General features: G+C 37.1%; 1 protein-coding gene across 2 annotated transcripts in view; it reads right to left on the bottom strand.

Annotated features, from left to right (window-relative positions):
* FAM193A (family with sequence similarity 193 member A) overlaps window positions 1–20,556 on the bottom strand; it is a 46,445-nt gene extending 25,889 nt beyond the window's left edge. For both annotated transcript variants that reach the window (XM_042053307.1, XM_042053306.1), the window contains exons 1-7: window positions 20,452–20,556; window positions 17,518–17,763; window positions 15,081–15,247; window positions 14,651–14,818; window positions 12,348–12,582; window positions 9,041–9,165; window positions 4,655–4,799 (exon numbers count right to left, since the gene is read on the bottom strand). In XM_042053307.1, the coding sequence (XP_041909241.1) occupies window positions 4,655–4,799; window positions 9,041–9,165; window positions 12,348–12,582; window positions 14,651–14,818; window positions 15,081–15,247; window positions 17,518–17,607 (930 nt within the window). In that variant the 5' untranslated portion in view covers window positions 17,608–17,763; window positions 20,452–20,556. The remainder of the gene's footprint in view (window positions 1–4,654; window positions 4,800–9,040; window positions 9,166–12,347; window positions 12,583–14,650; window positions 14,819–15,080; window positions 15,248–17,517; window positions 17,764–20,451) is intronic.
* Window positions 20,557–22,861: the final 2,305 nt, after the last annotated feature.

Raw genomic sequence — 22,861 nt, forward strand, 5'->3', positions numbered from 1 at the left:
ATTAAACCTAGCTTATCTATACTATTCTGCAAGTACTTACACAGTCAATATGAAATGTATTTTACTTGCTAATAATTTCAGTCACTTAAAAGATTTGATATTCAGTGACATGATTTTTCACTCTGATTTTTTCCACTGTTTCTCCTTATGTTAACCTTTCTTTGCATTAAATAGTTTTGGAACATTTTTAATAAAATGTGATTGGTATTAAATACTCGACATCTCAGATTCACTAAAATCCATTAAAATCTAGAGATATCAGACTTATGGCAAGGCCTTAATGCAGGCTCAAGTGTAAACCCTGAAGTCCCACATGTGGAACTGATCAGCCAAAGAGTCAAAAGAATCAGAAGTAGTGACCTAGACTAACACTATTTAGCACATTTATTCCTCAAAGTTTTTCATGCCCCTTGGTTTTTCTCAGGCTGGAAAAACACTTTATAATTACTTGTCTCCTGAATCATATCGCCATAAATGCACATAGAGTCACTAATTTTTGTACACAAATGATATTTTTCTGATTTAGTAAATAAATTGACTCTGACAGAACACAAAAGCTTTTATGAACTTTAACACAACAAAATGCAAGAACAAAGTTCCTCCTGTGGTACCTTACATTTTAACAGCATTACTTCATCAGTGACGATAAACATCTACCTGGGTTATCTTTTACAGTCCTTTTTTTTATTTACCTAAATAATCATCATCATCATCTATCACCTTATAGAATATAAGAAATTGCTTCATAAAAACAGGTTAGCGAGCCAAAGACCAGTAGGTTACACCGTTCGCAACATTCTTTTTATCTTCAAAAGCATGCCTCCAGAAATTCATACTTGATCAAAAGTTTAAAGTCCTACTATTAAGCTAAATATATTACTGCTATTATCATTATTTAACTTGGGAAGATGAAATTTTAAGCTGGGGATCTGAAGCAGTATTAAGTGGTAAAATTTTGCCGAACTAATTTCTAAAACTATCAGCATCATACTTTAATTACTACTGTGGATTTGGATTTCCTTTGCTCCAGTGAGATTACACTAACACCAAAAAGGAGTTTACCATGTCCATGTGTGTTTAAAAATAAAAAAAAAAAAAAAAAAAAAGGCACCCACGAAATAGTCTTAAATCGCTCCTACCATTTTTTAGACACACTAAAAGGTACTGCAGAGCCTGTGGCAAGCAACATCAGAAATTTCATCCTGGGTGCACTATCAGCTCCTGAGAACCCTTGAGCTATATTTAAAGTCAGCAATACTCACTGGTTTAGGTGCCCTGACACCTGAACCCTCACCATCAAAGTCAGCCACCCCCATTCACTATACTTTGTAAGAGAAGACTTTTAATGCCAGAGAACAACATTTAAAACAGCCAGTGCATTAACTGGGAGCTGCCTGCTCAAGCCTGCCAAGAAACTATCACAGCAAACAGGATGGGATAAGTCTTGGTACCCATGCATTAACAGGAACAGGAGCTGACACTCAAGTTTTCCTACTTCTACCTTTGCAGCCTTTCCAATACTCCATGTCTGTAAGTGTCTTAAGTTAAGGATTCCATAAATAATAGAAACCCACTTCTCTCCCTTATTTCTTCTCCCCAGTGAATATTTATTTCACCAGAGCAAAGCAGCTGCAATACAAACCTCGTGAATCATGCCCAAGAACTCTGCTAGGGAGTGGGAGATAAATTCAAATGCCATCAGAAAAAAAAAAAATTACACTTCAGTCTTGTACATCTGTACTGAGTAAGCTACTAGCACTGCCCAATGGAGAAGAGAGGGCCACTACCACCCTCTTCCTTCCTCCCTGTTTATTTGAGGCTAAAAAGTATTTGAGCTCCATCAGACAAGCGAGACAGACAGGTAAACAAGTATTTTTCCATTCTGAAATGGATTTACTAATGAAACAAAGCCAGCAGTCTGGTCAGAACAGAAACATAACATTAAGTCATCTGTGAAAACTCTGATGTCCATACATATATCACAGGATGCTTGTTCCTTCCAAATTTTAAAGCCTGCACCAAATGTGAATCGCAAATCTCAGCTACCAATTTCCATGTATGAATATATTTTCTTATATTTCACTAGAACTAATAAAAATAATTCCTCCTATCACAAACTCTTAGCACACAAAAATACTGACTGCTTCAATTATCTACACAGCCACCATAAAGACAAAAGCCAATTAAACTCATACTACTTTGCCTACTGAATTGACCAGGACTGTAAAAAAAAATAAAAATCACACACTAATATGGAGAGACAAGCAAGAAGTTCTCCCTGGGCAAAAACATTTCAGTTAAAAAAAACCCCAACAAACAAAAAAGGAAACACTTTTACACAAAGTATATATGACTATCTAGTCATTAACTTGTTGAAATAACCCAGGACCTCCTCAGGTAAATGTAGTGTAAGTTTGGTAAGGAAACTAGGATCTGGAGGTACAGGATGCATACACTTAAAACTCTCCTGTGCTCCAGACACTCCAAAGATCTTCCTCAGATTTAACATATGATTAATACAGGCACTGATACAGACGACTCCTTATTCTAAACTTTATCACGACATAAACACGTGGCCCACCAGTGCATTAAGTTATATGTCTGTACATGACACAGATATCTTACACAGTCTTAAACAATTAATATTTGTATTGCTTGCAAGAGCTATTCACTTTTTTTACCAACAAGTAACATAACACACAGTAGTGGAGGGTCCATTAATTATCTCTGCTAATACCCTGTTTTGGGTATAGTTCCCCAACAGATAAACGAGAACCATTCTTCCATCTCCTTTTCTTTTTAACCTTTCAAACACTACCAACAAAACCTCGTAACTTTGTTAAGCCAAGAGGCAAGCAACTAATGAACATGGATTCACTAGTCAAGAGCCACAGTTTCTATAGCAGCAGGGCTTTCTGATTCCTACCTTGTTGACAAAAATATCACTGCAAATTCAAGTATGATGGTCATACTGAATGACGTATTTTTAAACACGAGAGTATAACCAGAGGTTATCACCAATGTGGGGTTTAAGGCATGATTGTGAAAATGCTTTTTCCTATATATAAACACCAATATAAATATCAGTATCTTCTTTAAAATTTGATGGTTTAAGTTTTAGAATTGTTTCCCCTACATACACCCCCTTGCAGGTATTTTTGGTCATTCGGAAATAAGTTATCACATTAAATTCCCCCAACTGGGAGAAGGGTGCCTGTTTGCATCAGGATACAGGTTTCACTGAGCAAATTAAAAAAATGCTACAAGATGGGACTTGTGGCAGCTGCATGGTCACTTGATAAAAAAAAAAAATACAGAAAACTCAGTTAAGAGCTGTTTATCAAGTGGTGCAGAACAACCAGTCAGAAGCCAAATATGAACGTGACTCTATACTGAAATGCCACTTAAAAAAAAAAAAAAAGCTGAACGATGAAGTGAAGTGTGCTTCCTTTCTTACTAGAGAGGCAATATCAGACAGCCATGACACCCTGACACCATGGGAAAGATGACTTCTAGTAGCATAGAATGTGAGATGATGACATTTTACTGAGCTGCAATATTTAGGTGCACAAAAGCAGCCAGACCAAGATAAAACTTAGTAACTCATAGCTCACAGATGCAGACCCCAAATATAGAGCAATCTGTAAAAATAAAACTAGTTCTATCTTGTCTCCATCTTGAAGGCACTGGAATTAATGGTAAAAGTTCACTTAAATCTTCAATGCAAGGAACCACTTCTGAAGGACATTTACAGTGTACTGTAAGACTAAAGGATGCTTGTCATCTATAGAAGCAACATAGCATTACTGAATCTCAAATTAGTTCTCCATATTCCTACTGCTCATAAAACTTCAAAACAGAAGGAAAGTTCTATAAAATTCTCTTTGGTTATTTCCAAGACATTTTTTCTTCCAGTACACTTATGATTCAGCTAAGCAAACTTTAGTTCTTATCCTGAGGTGCTTTAAAAAAATTAAGTTTTTTGAGCGTGAGACAAAAGCCACAGGAGAAGTTTTTGAAGAGTATAAACAACCTCTTGCAAAATAAACAGCTATTTTCCTGAAAATGAAGCTCTCAACAATGTTGGAGTTAGTACAATAGCATGACTATTTTCTGAAACGTAGCACAAATTCAGAAGAATAAGCTATCAGATCATATGCTTGATTAAAAGACTACTTCAGAGGTCTCACATTTATGCATTGAGACAAACTGCAGCTCCTGTTTTGACAACTGTACAATGATCATCAACACACTATGAAACATGCCATAATTTTTAAAAGCTACCTCTTCCTCTGGATTTCATTTTGTTCACTTACTATTTTGAAAGATTAGGGAGTTTTGTGGAATGGGTTATTTTTCTTTCCTATGGCTCATTTATTGGCTAATGTAATTAAAATTGTTCAAAGACCATCTCTAAACAACAACACACCAATCTGCTTTAACAATTTGAATATGTCATTGTACAATCATCACTAAGTATTGGTAAGTTAGTGCTTCTCTACTGTGAATGACAAACATGAATGAAAGAAGTTACATTTTGTTGCTTCAAAGCCCTGGATAAAAATACCCAAGAAATTATTCTTCACTGAAGGCACAGTCCTGCATGGGCTGCTCCCTACATAATCAGTCTTGAGACTGTTTGCATGACTCTTACCTGTTCATCAACATAATCATCTATTCTTTTCTGGCATTCAAGCCATGCTTCAGCAACTTGGCCCATTTCCTGTTCCAGCTGATGATACCTTTGTAGCAAGGTACTATACATATCTTCACTACAGGAATCGTGTGTTGTTCCAAGCCTAAAAGTTCAAATAGCACTTGTTATGGAAGAGACATTTCACTGAAGAATCACACTTTTAAGTTCTGCCAGCCAAAAAGAATGTTGTGAAAATGTGATTATTGACACACCTAGGCCCACGTAGCTGCTTGTATCCCAAATATTGAGTATTTTTAGTAGTTTTTCAAAAATTATCCAAACCCTGCTTATTCCAATCTTCTGCAACCAACAATAGCGAGAATGTGGGAAGTGCCACATTGCTAGAGCCTCTTTCCCATGAGCAACAAGATGACAAACCTATTTGTTCAAATTTTGTTGCTTGATATATTTATCCTTCCAAATTCTGTGGGCTAAATATACACGTTGACAAACCACTGCAGAGCTACATAATAAAAATAAAGCCAGAAGCTTGTTAAGCAGAACTCTCATGACCAGTGCTAAAAAGATTACTGGATGAGTTGGAGTTCCAGGTGGGAAACGTGCTGTAGAATGAGGCAAGTGAGATACTAGCAGCTGTCTACTATCACCTGAGCAGCAGGGAATTCAAAACGTGGGTATGCCAGTCACTGATGACTGTCTCTGTGAGGAGCCCCAGAAACAGGCGACAGACTTACCTCCCTTCCTACTCCTGCATCTTTGCACAGCATAATGCTTCCTAAGTAAGTATGTCAACTTCCAGTACACTGACTTTAGAAATAAGACAAAATTCTACTCAGTAACATGTGTTTAAACCACACTGAACTGTAATGACCTGTCAATTGACACAAATAAACTGAAGCTTTACAATATTTTTCTACTCAGTAATTAAGGAGAAACTGTGTGATAATTAATTAGTCACAAAGGTTGTGTAGCAAATCAAAGCCAGTACCAAAATAAACCAAAATTGAAACATCTCAAAATGTGATACTTAAGCCCAGTTCCAGCATTTCAGGGAGGTTTGTTACATATAGATTTTCATTGCAACAGGATGCCAACCCAACCTCAGAACCACATAGTCCTGCCTGTCACCTAGCAAAGAACTAAGCCCTTAATTTTAACTTGGCAGCTAACCATAATAAAGAGCTAAGCAAACAGACAACTCAGTAAGCACCAAGTTACTGCTGATAGTGTGACTTTGCCAATAAATTCAAATTTGTTTTGTTGTTTTTGCCCAGAACCTGCAACACAATCACTTATGAAGGGTGCACAAGCAACTCTGTGCATTAAAACTTGGGATGTCCATGGTTTGAAGAGTACAAAAAGTTTCAAAGGATACAGTGGCTTCAGGATACAACACTTCCTTACTATACTGCAAACACTGTCAACTCCTGTTACTAGACCACAGTTCACTACTTTTTTTGGAACCTGTTTCTGACATTATGTAATTATGTGAAAATCAGATCCCTACTGTACAGAAATCAGTAATTTGTTCTCATATCTGCTCCTGAGTAGTACTAGTCCTTCAAGCAGTAGTTGCACACAGAATCTTTTTTAAAATATGCTCTAAAGTTACAAGCGAAAGAAGTCAATTTAAAAAATTTTGTATTAGCAATACAACAGCATTTACACTTTAATTTTTTATTGTGACTCTGAGTAAAGCTAATGTGATACTAGTAAATACACTTTCACCCCCCAAGGCAAGTATAAAGTAACAATCTAGGTAACATTTCAGTCCTCTAGACAGAGGCAGAATATATTCCAGGACAGCAGTATAAAAAAAGGTAATAAAAAGAATAACACATACATAAAGATTAACAAGAACTGCTCACTTTAAAGTAACCAAGACTTCCAAGCCATACCTGCTGACAAACTGTATGCCTACATATTTTGATCAGGAGCACAATTTTTTTGAACAGCATTTAACCACAGCTCTACTAATATCCTCACCACTGTCCCATCCCATGCTGGGAAAGCAAGGGGGCAGAGAAGCCCCACGTATCAGTCACTCCATTACCACACCCCAATAAAGCAATCTGATGAATGCAGGAGGCATGTCAGAGGCTGCATATAATCAGAAGCATTTTAATCCAATCAATATCATTTAACCTCTAAAAAACTCTTCATATTGACACCTTCATCAGGAAGTACTGCCCACTCACATTTGAAAGGACTGGATTTCCTTAAATAATCATTATGAAAATACATCCTTATGAAATGCTGTGTCTGACCTAGAAGCCCTGATGACTAATTAGCTCTTGCTAAGCCAGGACAGCCCTTACAGCTGGTCTGCAGATTGTGCAGCTGAGCTGCCTCCTAAACAAGCCACAGGTGCTGACTGTGTAGCCAAACAGGATACAACACATTAAGATCCTGGTAGTTTACCCCAGCAGATGTCCCCTGTCAACTGTGGAATACTGACACAGCTGATCTTGTATCAGTGAAGCCATCTCCATCCTCAAAAAGCTGCTGTTTAAACCTCCCTATGCGAACACCTTTTCTAGTCAGACATCTGATAAGCACCCTTGGAACTAACCACAGAACACCAACTACATGTGCTGAAAAAGCCAGAGATTAACAAAAAAATTTTGTGATTTAAGCAAAGGATGAAAGAAAGGATGAACACCCAAAATCTAAGTAAAGCTGAAATGTCAAAATGCCATTTCACATTTCTCCTCAGGAAGAGAAAATAATGAGGCCAATGCTCTTTTGTAAAGAAACTCTGGCAATACTTGCTCTACTGCACATAAGTGATTCTCTGTTGACCAAATGTCTAGAGGCCTAGGCTGATCCCTGCTTTTCTGTGTGAGGCTTCTGTGATAGAACATTTCTCCACCAATTTCCAATGGAAGGCAGAAATGTATCCTTCCAAGAGAAATCTAATTCTGTCACTTCAAGACACAGAGAACTCAACAGTAAAATCCTGAGAGTCCATGAATACAAACATAGATTACGTTTATCAAAGAAAAGCAGGACATACACTATAAAACCTAGAAATGGGCTCTGCTGAACCTTTCCTATCTAAAAATGATTCATGTGAATCAAACTACGTAAAACAGTAAGTTTAAGGGTGTTTCACATAAGCTACCTAGCAAACACAAATGCACTGGAAAAGAAACTCCTGCAGGAAGAGATTCTGATTTCATCATATTTTAAGATTTGAGGGTGGCTGTCACCACAGTGACAGCAGAAAAACAACTTGTGTTGCTCCGACTTTAACTGCAGTAGCAGTTGAGAAGAACAGGTAAATGAAATGAAAAATGCTTTTGTTAAGAAATGATCATAAAGCTCACTTAGACCATTCTTAGCTCTGCAGATGAAGGCAATTTAAACATTTTTATATAGTCAGGAGATGAAGAGAGGCCTTGTCAAAAAGCATGGACATGATGGAGAACAGTGACAGAAAAAGAAGCCACAGACCACTGGAAAAATACACAATTAAACAACATGTTGTTGAACATAGCAACAAAATTAGCTGTTGGGAGGGGGGGTAAGAAAGGTTTTCAGTATCAACCCAGTTTCATCTACATGAATTGGGTAACTTACAAGAGACCTTAGACTTCTTGCTGAGTCTGGCAACAATTAAAGTTTTTTGTCTTTTTTTGTTTTCCTTTCTAGTATCTGCTAGCAGAAGGAGGACTCAAGAGAAATTTCTTCATTCACTGTGAGCAACATCACTTGCGACAGAATTAGATGAAGTGCTCTTGTACCGGGGAAACTTATCCAAGACAACACCTTTAAAACACGCGTACACAGATCATAAATGCGACTTCATCACAAAGAAGGCTGAGAGTTCAAGATGAACCACCTATGACTGTATGTTAAAAATGTTCAGATTTAGGGTAAAGAAAATTTCTATTAACACCTCTTCCCTAGAAAAACCAAATGCTTTGGCAGTACACAAATTACAAGCAGAGCAACCCTACTAAGAAAAAATGCAATTTAATGCCTCAGGAGCTTTAAAGCCACAAGACCTACAAGCATACAGCAAGCGGGGAGTGTATCTTTTGCTTTCTCCAATGAAAAAAGGTTTAAAACTCCAAATTCAGTTCTGTGCACTATGGGAAGTAGAAGACAGTGAGGCTTTAATTTACCCGTAGAGCTGTAAAAACAGCAGCAATGCCTGATAATTGAAAACAGTACAATTCAGTCATACTATCAGTATTTACATAGGATGCTGTCATTTTACTGGGTAACCTACAACTAAGCAAATGAGAGTTGTAATTTTCAAGAGAGATCCACAAAGATTTTTACCAATTCAGTTGTAGCAGATTTTTTTTTCCCCTGTGGTTGCAAACATGGGTTTTCATTTCTTCTTGAAACCGCAAAACAAAAGTTAAACTCTACCTTAGCTGTGACACCAACGTTGGCAAGCTATTCTGCAAGAGTGGCTCAGAAAATACCAGATTTTCAAATAGATGCTTGTTGTGCAATTCCCATGTCACCTGAAATTTCTTCAAATGTTCATTTTCCTGTAATGATAAAACAACCAGAAATAAGCCAGGGTTAGAGAAAAAAATAAATTTTGTCCAAGGCAAGATTTTTTTTAAAAGTCTAATTTCCAACCTAAAGGCTGGATGAACCAGCTCAGATCTTATGCAGTTTTAATACCCAAAACCTCAGAATTTAAGCAATTTTTAATGACTTAAATAACCATAGCATCATTCCTTCTAAATTGTCATGAATTAAAAAAAAAGTCTACATTATTCAAAGTTCCCATTCATTTCTGCACCAAAAGATGTATTTTATGATCTGAACCTGTAATTTTCACGTTTTCTTGTCAAGCAATTGTCATTTCTGATTATTTTTCAGTTTTTCGAACTTATCTTGCAAGACACATATGCAATGCCACCTATAATCTTTATTCAAAACTGACATAAAATCAAATAAACAGTTCTTCTCAATTACAGCCTAAAAAATGAAGTTCTCTAAACAGACAAGACCAACAACTTACTTCTCTAGTAAGCAGAACATTTTTGTATTTGAGGTTACTTAACACATAATTGGATGTAATTTCAAGAGCTAAACCTTAAAACTACTATAATTAAAACATAAGAATTCAAAACACTTACATTTTTCAAGGCAGCAATTTTTCCCACATATAGCCAGCAGTATGGAGGTTTTCTACACCAGGACTCACCCACACAGTAGAATTAAATGCAAGCATTCTGGCTCTCAGATCAGCAAGTGGATCTTAAGCAGTATAACCCCTAGCACCCAGAAACACCATTATGCTTCGGAATTTTATAGTTTTTTTAATCATAGTAGGTTAAAAAATAAACCAGTCAAACATATTTATATCACACCTGAAGACAAGACTACCAGAATTTAAAAAAACAACTAAGTTTGAAGCATTATTATTAAGAAGGGTGGGCAGCGGGGTTTTTTGTGGCACAAGACGTGTACTTTTGCATTTTGAATATTATATCTTCAAAATATTTTATATTTCTATAAAATGCTAATAATTTCTCAAGGGTCACTGAGGCATTTCGATTTCTTAAGGAATTTCCATATTATGCTGTGAACAAAACTGTCAACACTTATCTACAAAATCTTGAGTATGTTTGCACAGATTATGGTGTTTCTCACGAAGAAATACCAGGCAAGTTTTCCTCTCTAGTCTGCTATGCTGTGGACTTGAGGGCCCTTCTGTACTGACCACAATCTTTCCAAATTGCTGTCAGTAAAATCTGTCATTCCCTACATTGGTAGGGCACATGGCTTTAGTTCCTGCTCTTGAAGTCCTCTGAAAGGAAGGACAACTGTTCATAATTTCATTGAGAAATCAGTTTCTCACAGGTGGAGGTTCAAGGGATTATATGCCTTTATACAGTACACTATGTGCAAAGCTTTTATCTTTAAAACGAAGGCAGCACTAAGTTTAGAGATCTTGGCTGCCTTTTATGTTTTCAGCTGAAAAGATTCCTTCTTCCATAGTGCACTGGTATCTTGAGAGGAAACATCCATGCACACTGAAAAAGCTAGTGACCCTACCACCTGTACTGAAAGCTGTGACATACCACTCCATTTAATAAAAAGGTTATTTAATAAATCGAAGAAATGTATGACAAGAGACAGTATCCTACATTCTCACATTTCAGTTTCTCAATGTCACAGCTTAGTAGAAAGACGTTTTCAGTACTTACTTGCAGGGTTGCAGAAGGAAAAAGACAAGAAAAATCTGGCGTATTTTGTGTTTTCTTATACTTTGTTTTTTAAAAGACGAGGAATTTTATTTTACTTTTAAGTTTTGTCACAAAAGGGGTTGACTAGCAAAGTTCAAGCATCTTCTGTTTTCTCATGGCTATTATTTCAATCTCCCATATCTACCAAGTTTTCACAATTACTAGCTCACAGAAATTGCCAGGGAAAAGGTATAAAATGGTTATTTTCTGATCAGCTGTGTAATTTTGGCACTAATGGGTTCATTATTGGCAGATCCACCTTGAGAAAGCTAAGGGATACTGCAAATCATTCATTTTACAGCTGAAGAAGCTGCAATGCAAATCAACCTGAAGAGCAATCCTCTCTCAAGCACCTTATTAGAAACTTAATGACTGTTAAAAGCAGCCAATAAACAGGAGATAGCAGTGACCTCACCTCTGTATCTAAGTGATAAAGCTGGGGAAGATAATACAGACAACAGCAAATACAGAGCACTGACAACAGAAAAAAAAGCAGTAGATATGCTCAAGCTTCTTAATAGAAACATCTTCCTGTTTTGCAAGTTTAATTTTATGAACTACCTCAGTAAAGAAACTCTGCTTCCTCTCCACTTTATAGCCTCACCTGCAGCCATCATAATCTATGTAGTATCTATTTTTTCCTCTCTTTACCCATTTGGACAGTCACTTTCACATAACTGGCAATAAAATCCAAATTCCCCATTTTATCCACCTTTTTTTTTCTACTTGCAGAAAGTTTACACAAGAAAAGGGTTGGACAGGATAAGGACATTAACAAAGGATGCACAAGAAAGGATTAATAACAAAATAGGATTAATAACCCTCTAAGACCTTAAACAAATAGAATTACAGAACTTGTTTACTGTATTACTGACTCATTGGACAGTTACTCAAGAAGAAATTTTTAAGGCTACTGCCTCTTTCATACCCAAAAATGTAATCCCAAGTCTAACATCACAATCAGTTGACAAAAAATAAAACAACATTTATGGACGAACTTTAGAGATAATAAATTACATAGCAGTTTAAGTCTGAGGCAACACAATCTTTTCAAGTAGCCATCCTAGACTGTGAAAAGTTGAACAATTTAAGTTAGCACTACACACAGAAGTTGGTGCGACCTAATCATGGTTGTCAAGAAACCATTAAAGATTAACAGAGAAGTGTGTTCCACATTAGAATATCTAGTATTTGTAAATCTGCTTAAAGATTTGTTTCAGAGTAAGTGCCACAAACAATTTCCCAGCTTCTTCTCTGCGAACAAGATAATTTCATCAAGCCACTCTAAGAAATGCCTACTCCACACTTCTGAATATTTAATCTGCATTTTCAGAATCTCCCTGTCTCTAAGGATGAAAAATGAACCTTACAATTTACAACTACAGAAGACACCTGAAAGAGCCCCGAAACAACTCTGTCAGCATTAGCCCTGGCAAGCAGGAGCACACAGGCTGTTTTTTCAGTCTTACCAGAGTAACTAGGAAGGCGCTGATTGTACACGCTGCCTGACAGAGTGCACTGTATTCTTCAAGTAGGAGTGAGATGAACTGCTGTGCCTGGGGTGGCCCTTCTGTCGCTAACGTTGATGCAACCTTAGATCCCAGGGACAAGTGTCTGAGCAGACGAACCTTCATTTCAAGCACATATTCCCTAGCCTGCTGTTCCAACCGTTGATAAAGCTGATATGGATCTCTTTCACAAAGCCTTTATTTTTAGAATATTTGTGACAAAAAAGAAAAAAAAAGAGAGAGCATGTAATCAACAGTTTTCATTTTCCTAGAAGTATTTACCAGTTACCATTATCATCCTCAAAAATAATCTCAGTGGCTCAGGTTTAGAGAACTACTTTAAACCTCAGAGAACAAGTCCAGTCCCCTCCTTCAAAACTACAGAACTGAGCTCCTTTGGGACTAGGATGCTTGCACACGTGAGGAGCAAACTGATTTAGGGCTTTACAATTTCATTTCAACTTGCGAGCTCAAAATCTTAACTTCATTTGCATCCAACCCTACAGGCACCCAGACTCTTCAGATAAGGCTCTTCACAACTGCTCCATGTTCTTCTTAACATGGGACAAATTTGTGTCTACAGAAGAAAACTGAACACAATGGCTGCTTTGAGCCACTTTAAATAATTCAATTTCATTCTAAATTTCTGTGCATGGAGTTTAAGCATGCACAGAACGCTTTGGTTTTTTTACAGTACAGGGAGGTGGGGAAGAAGAAATGAATGGGGTAAGTACTTAAGAGTTAGGAGAATAGAAGCCTGCAGCTATCTAATCCATGCTTTTCCCTCACCACTCAAAACCAGTCCTATTATATTGCCATCAAGTATTCCAACATACAATAGGGACATTACTTGGCACCACTACTTATTCCAACAAAGATGACTAGACGCTCCATTTTTGCCAGCAGTGTCTAACAAGAGCTGAGCATGGAACTGGGAACTTCTGCCTTTTAAACCCAGTTACTCAGCTGTAACATGGTCTTCTGCATACTACCTAAATGGAGGATTTTTCTGGGGTTTTTTTATGCATTCAATACCTACAGTGACTATCTTTGTGAAAAAATTCTGCATGACATTAGCACCACAGACTGGACACACTGGTGCCTGCCTAAACTGTATCCTTTTTTATTTTACACTTTAGAGACCATAACAAACTCAAGTGAAAAATAATCCAACTGACATTTAAGGTTTCCTTTGAGATCCTGTTTCTGTCTTTGTATTTTAATAATCTCTCTCAAAAGTGAAAAACAGTTCTGAGTAATCAAAGCTCCTGAGTACATAAGAAAGCTACACAGTGTACGTTTGGATTTCCAAAGTTTTTCCATTAAGGAGAAAATGCATAACGTCAACAACCATTTTAGCTGTGATTCCGTTTTAATTACCAACACGCTATGCAACATTTAAACATCTTTGATTTCCAAGCCTATATTGTGTGTTTTGATCACTTACAAGTGTGACTAATAGGGAGGGACACTGTATTACTCTGCTTGTACACAACTCATGTTCAAAACCAAACAGTTTTTATATAAGCAATGTGCAATACGCTTATTTAATTATCTCTTCAAGCCAGTTCAGGTGTACAGTCATATTAAGAGCAGTGCTAGATTAATTTCTCTTTCAAATGCATCTTTACCTCACCAGAATTTGGGTTCAACTAGAAATTGCACATATGAGAACTACAGCTGGTTACACTGGTCAGATCTCAGTATATTAATAACATGTGAAACCACGGAGAACAAGAACTCCTTGATCACACACTGAGTTAGACAGAAACTGAGATGATCCTACTGGAGCCCTTTAAGGTTTGCCACACTACTCTTAAAAAGCAAAAAACCCACCACTGAGGATCTCATTAAGCCCATCTTCAAATTCACTTCAGTACCTAGAAAAGTTACAATTGAGACTTCTAAAATAAGAATGAAATTCTTGGACTCCACCTAATCTAGTGATCAATGTCCAATATAACTTTTTTTTATTTTTATGAAATTTCTTCCAGGTGATACAATCACAGTAAGGTGCAAGCACTAACTACTACTACTAATTCAGGCTAATTCCACAAGGTAAGACTTTCACGTGGGGCAATTCAAACTTAACACTGTCTTATGAATAAGGTCTTCTGAAGAATAAGATTCTGGGACCCTTTCATAATTATACATTTATATTCCTATTGCAAACAGCATATGAATTTTAATAGCTTCCCATGCATCCAAACTAGTATTGAAAAATCCTGAACAAAATAGAATTAATATTCTTTGGAGTGATATACCTATCCACCAGCTCCTTCATTCCTTCTTTATCTGGTACCAACGACTGGTCTTGGTCATCTGCCAAAGGGGTCCCAGCTTGGCGATAAATACACCGAACCATGTATCTGACTTCGGACCAGTAATTCTGAAGCTGCTGAGGTTCACGTTCAGGCTCTGCTGAGTTTTCTCTGCATGTGAAGACAAAAAAAATTACCCTCTATTTGTACACATCACATAGGTGTATTGATTCCTACTATTCCAGAAAAAAGAAAGTACATCTGAAAATGCCTAGAATAAAGTATTAAGTTGGGTAAATACTGCCATCCAGAAATTACTGTTACTGTCAGACAACTGGTTTCAAGAGTTTAAGCATACACGTACAAACAAGCTACAATACTGCCAAAGTCTGACTACAACAACCATGCTGCTGAGGTTGAGTTCAGTTCTTACCTGCGTTCATTACAGGCCTCACAGTTGCACGCTATGTCTGAAGGAGAGGAATTGCTAAGATCTGCAGCAGGCACCGTCTGTGCACCAACAGTTATTCTTCCTCCTCCTACAGATTCCTGCTGTGATCCACTGTTTCCAAGAGGCATGTGCAAAAGGAAATCTTGGCTCTGAAAAAATCCCAAAACCAAGCAGGTAGCCTTCAGTTTGTAAGGTCTGAAATGTTATTAGGTAGGCAAATATTGAAGTGGCAATTCTTAATGCTGCATGTATTTGGGAGGACACTCAATCAGGCACAAAGAATTAGTCTTCCAAAAGCCTAATAAATGCAAGATATGGACTGAGACGACCGACAATACAAACAGAGCTTTGTTTCTAATGACCAAAGTATGCTGGTTATAATTATCACCTTTATGTGATAAACGTAAACATAAACAATAAACTAAGCTAAAGGAAGGCTTGCATCATCCACACTTAATCATAAACCAGCACTATTTCTTCAGTCTTCATGTAACAGTATGCTTGGCTTCCAGAGTGTAACAATCCATTCTAGCAAAAATTATAAAATCTCCTTGTTTGTACAGCCAGACACAGTATTTCATAGCAATGGATGTTAGAAAGCTGCTGCCATTGGAAATGGATGCCATCTCCTGTGCACAGTGCTGTTCAAATCTAGCAGATGACACAGACCACTTGCCCAAGACAGCTGCTATTTTTGTCTCCAGTTTCTCTCCTTTCTCTGTGCTCCAGCCCCAGGCACACGCCATGCTTCTCTCCTGCACCCTCCCAAGTCTGCCACCAGATTTCTCTGGCACCAGGCAGAGACCTCTCCCACATCAGTAGTATGACTGAAGATGGTTCTTTTTGTGCTCCAAATCCTGGATCAGGATGCAGACATAGGTAAGAACAAACCTGCATGCAGTTGCTACCAAGGAAGCTAATGAGAGCAAGAGCAACCTGAGCACAGGAACATCTACAGCAAACCACCTGTACTCTGACTTGCAGTCACTGGTAACAATTTTTGTTGGTTTGGTTTTTTTTTTTAGCTAATTTTGGCTTTTTTTCCCAACTGGCTTCTCTAATTTGACTAGCCACCTAATTCATATAGTGATCTTTTTATGCCAAGCTTCCAATCTGGAAAATCCATTTGCTGTCTACTTTTAAAAATTCCTCTTTAAAAAAGAAAACAGTTGCCAAATTAAAAAAAAAAAATGCAAATTTTTATTTACACCTGGAGTATCTATAACTTAACAAAACACTTAGAAAGCAAATCCTGCCTTCCTTGCACATCTAGGACACTTTTTTTTTTTTTTACTAGTTTCTTAAACAGAACTTAAATGTGTCAAAAATTTTGACTCAACTGAACAATAATGTGCCTCAGTCTTTCTGTGCTTTCAACTCTCTAGGATGTGTTTACTACCACACCACCACTGTAATTTCCTTAGATGTAACTTCTTTTGATTAGTTTTACTACCCTTGTTAATAGCAACATTATCTGTAAACACAAGTTGTATACAAGTGATACACTCTTAAATTTTCCTCACAAAAACGTTTTTAACTATGCTTTTAACATGAGCTTAATGACACCCTCTATACAATCCCTCTTCACAGTGATTTACTGAAATAAAAATCTGTATGTGTACAGCCTATTAGCTCTCTGCAAGGAGATGTCAGCTGCAATCTTCAGTACTTCCAATTATCCCAAGTGTGTGACTTCCCAGGTCAATCCTGAAGACTTGGTTCTGCAGTATAATATAGTTTACTTCCAATGAGGTTTTGCTGGACCTGTCAATGAACTTTTAGTATCTTCCTGCAACACTAAGCACAGCTCTTACACGAGGCTGAATTTATGACTTGAAATATTAGTACCACGTATTAAATTGTTGCTTGCAGTGCTACCAAGACTAGGAAACTGTTACATTCATGCTATGCAAAGTTGTGCTTCTTTATTAAAAGATACAGGAAAGAAAAGACAATGACGCTCAGAAATCTGCAGGGAGGTGTCAGTGCCAAGTGCAGTGACTCAAGAAATCTACTGAAAGAACAAGGAAGATTCGGATAGTTTACCTATCACAAAGAGAGGAAAACACAACATGAGAAGACAGAATAGAAAAATGCGTAATGAGTAAGGTCATGTTGGAAAGAGCAGAAGAAACTGAATTTAAGTAAAGTGGATAAGGACAAAGCTTGAGATCCAATGAATTAAAAGCAAAAACCTCAGTAAAAAATGGATCCAAACCTTGCTCTACTTAAAACTCCACAACTTAGAACCAGAACTCCTCGCTTTTGGAACAACTTGCCTGTTCAGTTTATCTCACAAGAAAACCAACTCAGAATCTCCTAAAATGCTTTTTAAGCATTTACAGTTCCAGTGGTTCCAAGGCACAAAGTGACATGTAGCCCATAATTAAGCATCTTCTCAGTCTACTGAAGAACTTACCACGAGAGATTGCTCTATTGTAGCGTGCCTCTCCTCCTTTTCGACTGTTCTTCGACAGTCTGGACACACCCACAGTGGAAGATGCAGCATATTGTTTGCTTTTGGAGATGTGGAAAGTGCTGTTTTGCTAGAATTTTTTATTCCGCTCTCTGGAAGCGAAGTATCTTTTCGTTCACTTCTACAAAGAAGACAATGCTCGCCAGTTGTATATGGTGCCCTTTGGCCCAAGCCAAAGGTAAATGGTGTCTGCAAACAAGTGTTTTGATAGGTAACTGGTTATTCACAGAATACATACCAGAAAAACTTATTCTGACATTTGAAACAAACAACAAAACCCCCAAAAAACAACACATGTATTTTACTAGTCGTTATAAAACGGTGAATATTTGGAGTGTCCCAAAACCAAACACAGCAGTCTCAATATCCATGGGGCAAACAATTCTGACTACTAATACACTCCCATTTAGAAAGAAATGTTTTCAGGGAGCACGGCCTACAGTCTTTCCCCCTAAAATATTTCAGCCTAGATGTAATAATCTAGTAAGTAAAAATAAAAAGGGATAGTACAAATTCCTTTTACTGTCATCCTTTACAGACAAAAAAGAAAAATAACATCTTTGAAGCTCTGTGACACTTCCTTTTATAATACTGAAATATGAATGAATAATACCTGAAACAAAGTAACTTTCAGCTAAGCTTATTACAAAATAAAAGTTTAAATCAGTTTCAACAAAACAAATCAGTGGGGTCCTAAAATCCACTATCAGCTATTGAATAAAGTAGACTTGGTAACATAGGACAGAGGTAGTTCAAAATCTAAATTCTTTCCCAAGATGCTACAGTGCATGAAACTATGGTTCAGCCATGAAATGCTGGTTCTTCACCAAGACTGACAGTCAAAAACAAGTCAGACAGCACAAGGCAAAGAGAACCCAACTTTATCAGACGTAAGAGAAGACAACTGGAACAAAATATCATTTAATAGCAGGATCACAGAGTTGCCCAGTTATATTAGAACTACTAACTCTGCCTTAGTTAGCAACATATTCTATGTGCATCAAAACAGCTAAATTCTTTCTCAAAGAAAAAGTAAACTTTAAGTAGTTCAAGCATTGCTCTCGATGCTGCTCCAATCTCAATACTAACAAAAAGACAGCTTTAATGATCTTGTAAGGCTGAACTGCACAAGGACAGGTGAACACTTCTTTAGGGCAAAGGACCAGTTAAAGCTAAACCATAATTCAGTCTCTTTTTGTCTTAACAACAACAAATCAATTCTCTATTGCTGACATCTAAAGAAAAACAGCAGAGCATTATAAACTGTGATTTTTGTGCTCTTCACATTTGGAAAACTGACAGACTCAGCAATATGGAAAGACAAACTAAGAATTCTAGACATAAAAACCCAAAAGACACACTGAATTCATCTCCACAAGTATCTTCCTATCTTTCAGAAGTTCATGAGAAATGTAACAGATTTAGTAAGAACAGCTAACCTTTTCTCACTGTTACCACTTCTAGAATTTGCACCTAAGCACTAAGGCAGGAAAAAGAACACAATTTCTCCAGGAGCCTGCTGCAGATTTTCAGGAAACCTTCTCAAGCAGGAAGACTCCCTCTGCCACCTGAAAGGCTGGGACTGACCAACTCCTTTATTGGCTCTACAAGCACCAACATATTTCTCAAGTTAGACATTCCTTTTGGCTGACCTGCACTCAACTGAAGATCTCATTCATGCCTAAAAACCCTGCATGCAGGAGGCCATGGCTGCTCATGCCTTAGCCCTGAAAGTTTCCTTCTTAAACGAATTTTTTTTTAAAGCCAGATTAAGACCCTGTAAGAATGATGACATCTTCATAGCTATTTTGCAGGCAAATCCTTATGAACACTATTTGCAGGACATCTTCCAACAAGTAGGAAAAGAAGAGGACAAAAATGTAAAAGTTCAGAAGTTAAGACAACCTGACACTTTTTTGCAAAGGTAAAGGTCATGGCAAACACACCTCAGCTACTCTGCAGGGACTTCTAGAAGTTGTGTTTGTGTAACTTGGTTAAAGCTGCACCACAATCATTAAAAAGCCATGGCAAACACAGGAGGAACAATAATCTTTGTTCTGGCCAGACTCAGTGAAACCCTAACAATCTCCCCACTGGGCCCATATTTACGACAAATTTGAAGCTCAAATTAAAGCCTTTGGTTCCTAGAGCACAATGCAAGCCAAGAATGAAAATCGGAACTTTGACAAAATCTAGACCATGAGCATCTCTGATACCTGTTATGATTCTGTCCTACTAAAATGAAGCTATAAACTGCAGTTTCTCATTTATTTAAAATGTGATGAATGCAGTGACTGTTCATGTGATCATTTCAACAGGAGCAGTAAACTCTTGCTGGATTAGGAGAGCTTGCAATTAGGTCGCATTTGTATGTCTCTTCAGCATCATCAGAGCAAAGTGCAACTTTTGGGAAAAGCAAGATATTTTTCCACTAGTCAAGCTTCAAAAAATGTGGGCTGCATCTCTACAAGAAAAAACCCAGTCTCACTCACACTCTGAAACACATTCAGATATAGCATTCATAAATGAAAGCTGGAAGTAGGACAAGTTGGAACAGAAGTAACTGCATCTCTGCTATGTATTTAGATTTATTTGCAAGAATAACTTTATTACCATAAAACAGCATAGGTTTTTTTAATATCCATGTCCAATTTCAAGCATACTACAACAATCAAATTTTACTTTAAAAAAAAAGCTTCCACTGCTTTTTGAAGCTTGAATAGGGAATCATAGAAACTGACTTCAATTAGCAAAGTCCCAATCTCACACAGCATTCTTTTTGAAGAGTTTGCTTTAGTACCTTTAATACTGCTTAATATCTCCCATCAGTAAATAATTCTGCTTTTATATACACCCACAAAATTTGACTGCACATACCTGAGAAACACCTGTGAATTCTGATCCAACAGAACTGTCTGTAAACTGTGTAACATTTAGCGAAACCTGGGAAAAAGTAACAACAGATTGGTGACAATAGTTTATTGTTAAAAGAGCTTTATAAAAATTAAACAAAATCTTCCTCAGTATCTTAAGACTGATACAACAGCTTTTGCAATTTGAATCATTGTTCTACTGCAGAGATGGAAATCTCCTTTTCTTTTGTAAAAAAGTTCTACGGATGCAAAAGTTTGGATTTTAAACTTTTGCACTAAAGCTATTTCAGTAGTAACTCCGAGCTGAAATAACTGATACAGGAAAAGAGAAGAGTCATAAGAAAAATTACATTTTTCCTTCAGTATTTGATTGTTTGCATTTAGCTTTTATATTTGTATTGTAAATCAGAACAATTAACAAAGATTCTTGCATTTTGAAAGTTCAATACCATACTGCTTAGAAAAATAGGCAGTGTTAACCAGAAGAGTATTCCACACCAAGCCTCCCAATGGCATTGAGCTATTCCACTGCAGCAGCTTTCCTCCTGCCCCAGGTTATAACTCATACAGAAACCTCCAAGATCTCATCTACACAAGTGCTACAGAGACTACACCGGATAGCAATGAAGTGCCTTTTACAAGCCCCAAGTGTTCTCACACAGCATTATTTGAGGACACTAAATCAAGAGTAAAGCCAAGACAATGTATGAATTCAAGCCAGTGACAATGAAGAGCTCTAGATCACACCAAGTTGAAGAAAAGGCATTTCATTTTTGAATAATGAGAAAGGAGAAATAAAGTCAGTCAATTATTTTAGTCTCTCTCTCTTCTTGAGCACTCGTTGAGGATTTGAATTTCAGGTATCAATTACCTCATGCCTCTGTTCCACTTTTCACATGTTTTTGCTAAACTCTTTTTGCCCTCCAGTTTCCCACCTATTGCTGTTGCATATTAACGTTTCTAAGACTGCTGTAAAGAGCACAACAAAACCAGTCTGTTTGATGCAAGAACCCCGACATCTTGTGTGTTGTATTGACAGAATTCAGAAAACATTTCTGCCCTGTCCCCAAACCATACTCTGACTGGAGTCATCCTCAGTGCAAAGGAGCATCCTTCAGGTTTTACACATCCACAGCATTACCAACTGCTCGGTTTAGAGACAGGGAGATTATTGCAAAGTCACTGCCTTCAGCTGAATTTTTCCAAAGGCAAAGAGGTGGATTGTCAAATCACTGCTAGAGAAAATACAAATAAGAACTCGCACAACTTCACTTCCATACCCTATGCTATCTTTCCAGAGTAGATATTTACAAAAAAACCCCTCATACGCAAGGCAAGCATCTCAGGTCTAAAATTATGGGAACAAAAACGCTTGCTGTGTTCCCTATTTTTACTCAGACACTTTCCAAAAAGTGGAAAAAATAAGGGTTCTTTGCTTAGAAGAAGTCTACTTCAACAAGAAAAGTTATCCTCCAGTCTGGAGGTCCACTGGTTATTGGCATGCATATACATTAAAAAACAAAGAAACCAGTATGAAAGTTTAGAATGAAATAGTTATCTGCAGCTAAAACCATTTTTTTGGAGAAAATTAATGAATAGAGAAGTTTATCTGAAGACATTATTTATTCATTAAGAGAGTACATTTACCTTCTTTACATTCAGGACAGTGATAATGAGAAATACACGAGCCATCACATTGAAACATGCAGGCATTGAGTGACCAAGCTAAAGGTACTCAGAAATGTTACAAAAGCAAAGACAAAAACAATGGGAGGTTTTTCTTATGCACTAAATGACACATGAAGCCATGAACACCAGGAAAGACTCCTTCATGGAACGAGCTGTCAGAAAAGCCGTCTCTTGATCCTAAGCACTGTGCAGAATTTGCTTAAAAATATTAGAGTAACCCTCCCCCAGAATTTAACAGTGATCTAAATATCTGCAGGAGCAACAAACACCAAGGAATTTAATGAAAGGAATTAAGACAAATAGGAGGAAACAAAGAGAATCATCAAAAACTAAGTGTCTGTAGGCAATGAGATATAAGACATATGTGAGGCCTAGAGGAAATATAAAAATCACAAAAAAAGAAGGATTTTAGTGGGGATGCATAATGACATGACAGGCAAGGAAGGAGATGGCTAAATAACATTTTAGAGAAAATATTAGAAGAATTTTGTAAAAGCTGTCCAAATGAGGCTCAAACAATAGCAAGTTAAAAACAGACAAAAAAAAATTCAATGAGACAGTCCCGCAAGTAATTTAGGGAAGGAAAAAAAAAAGTATAAAAACTACAACTAAATCCTTTCTTGAGGCACATGAGAAGCAAGGAGCCTGTCAGGATCGGTAAGGCTAAAGTAAGTAAACTAATAGAAGCATTAAAAAAAAGCTTATATAAGCTAAGGTCAGGGCAA

Source organism: Corvus kubaryi, unplaced genomic scaffold (genome assembly GCF_017639235.1).
Source record: "Corvus kubaryi isolate FWS band 111438036 unplaced genomic scaffold, C.kubaryi_AGA036_p1.0 split1-131, whole genome shotgun sequence".
NCBI lineage: Eukaryota > Metazoa > Chordata > Aves > Passeriformes > Corvidae > Corvus > Corvus kubaryi.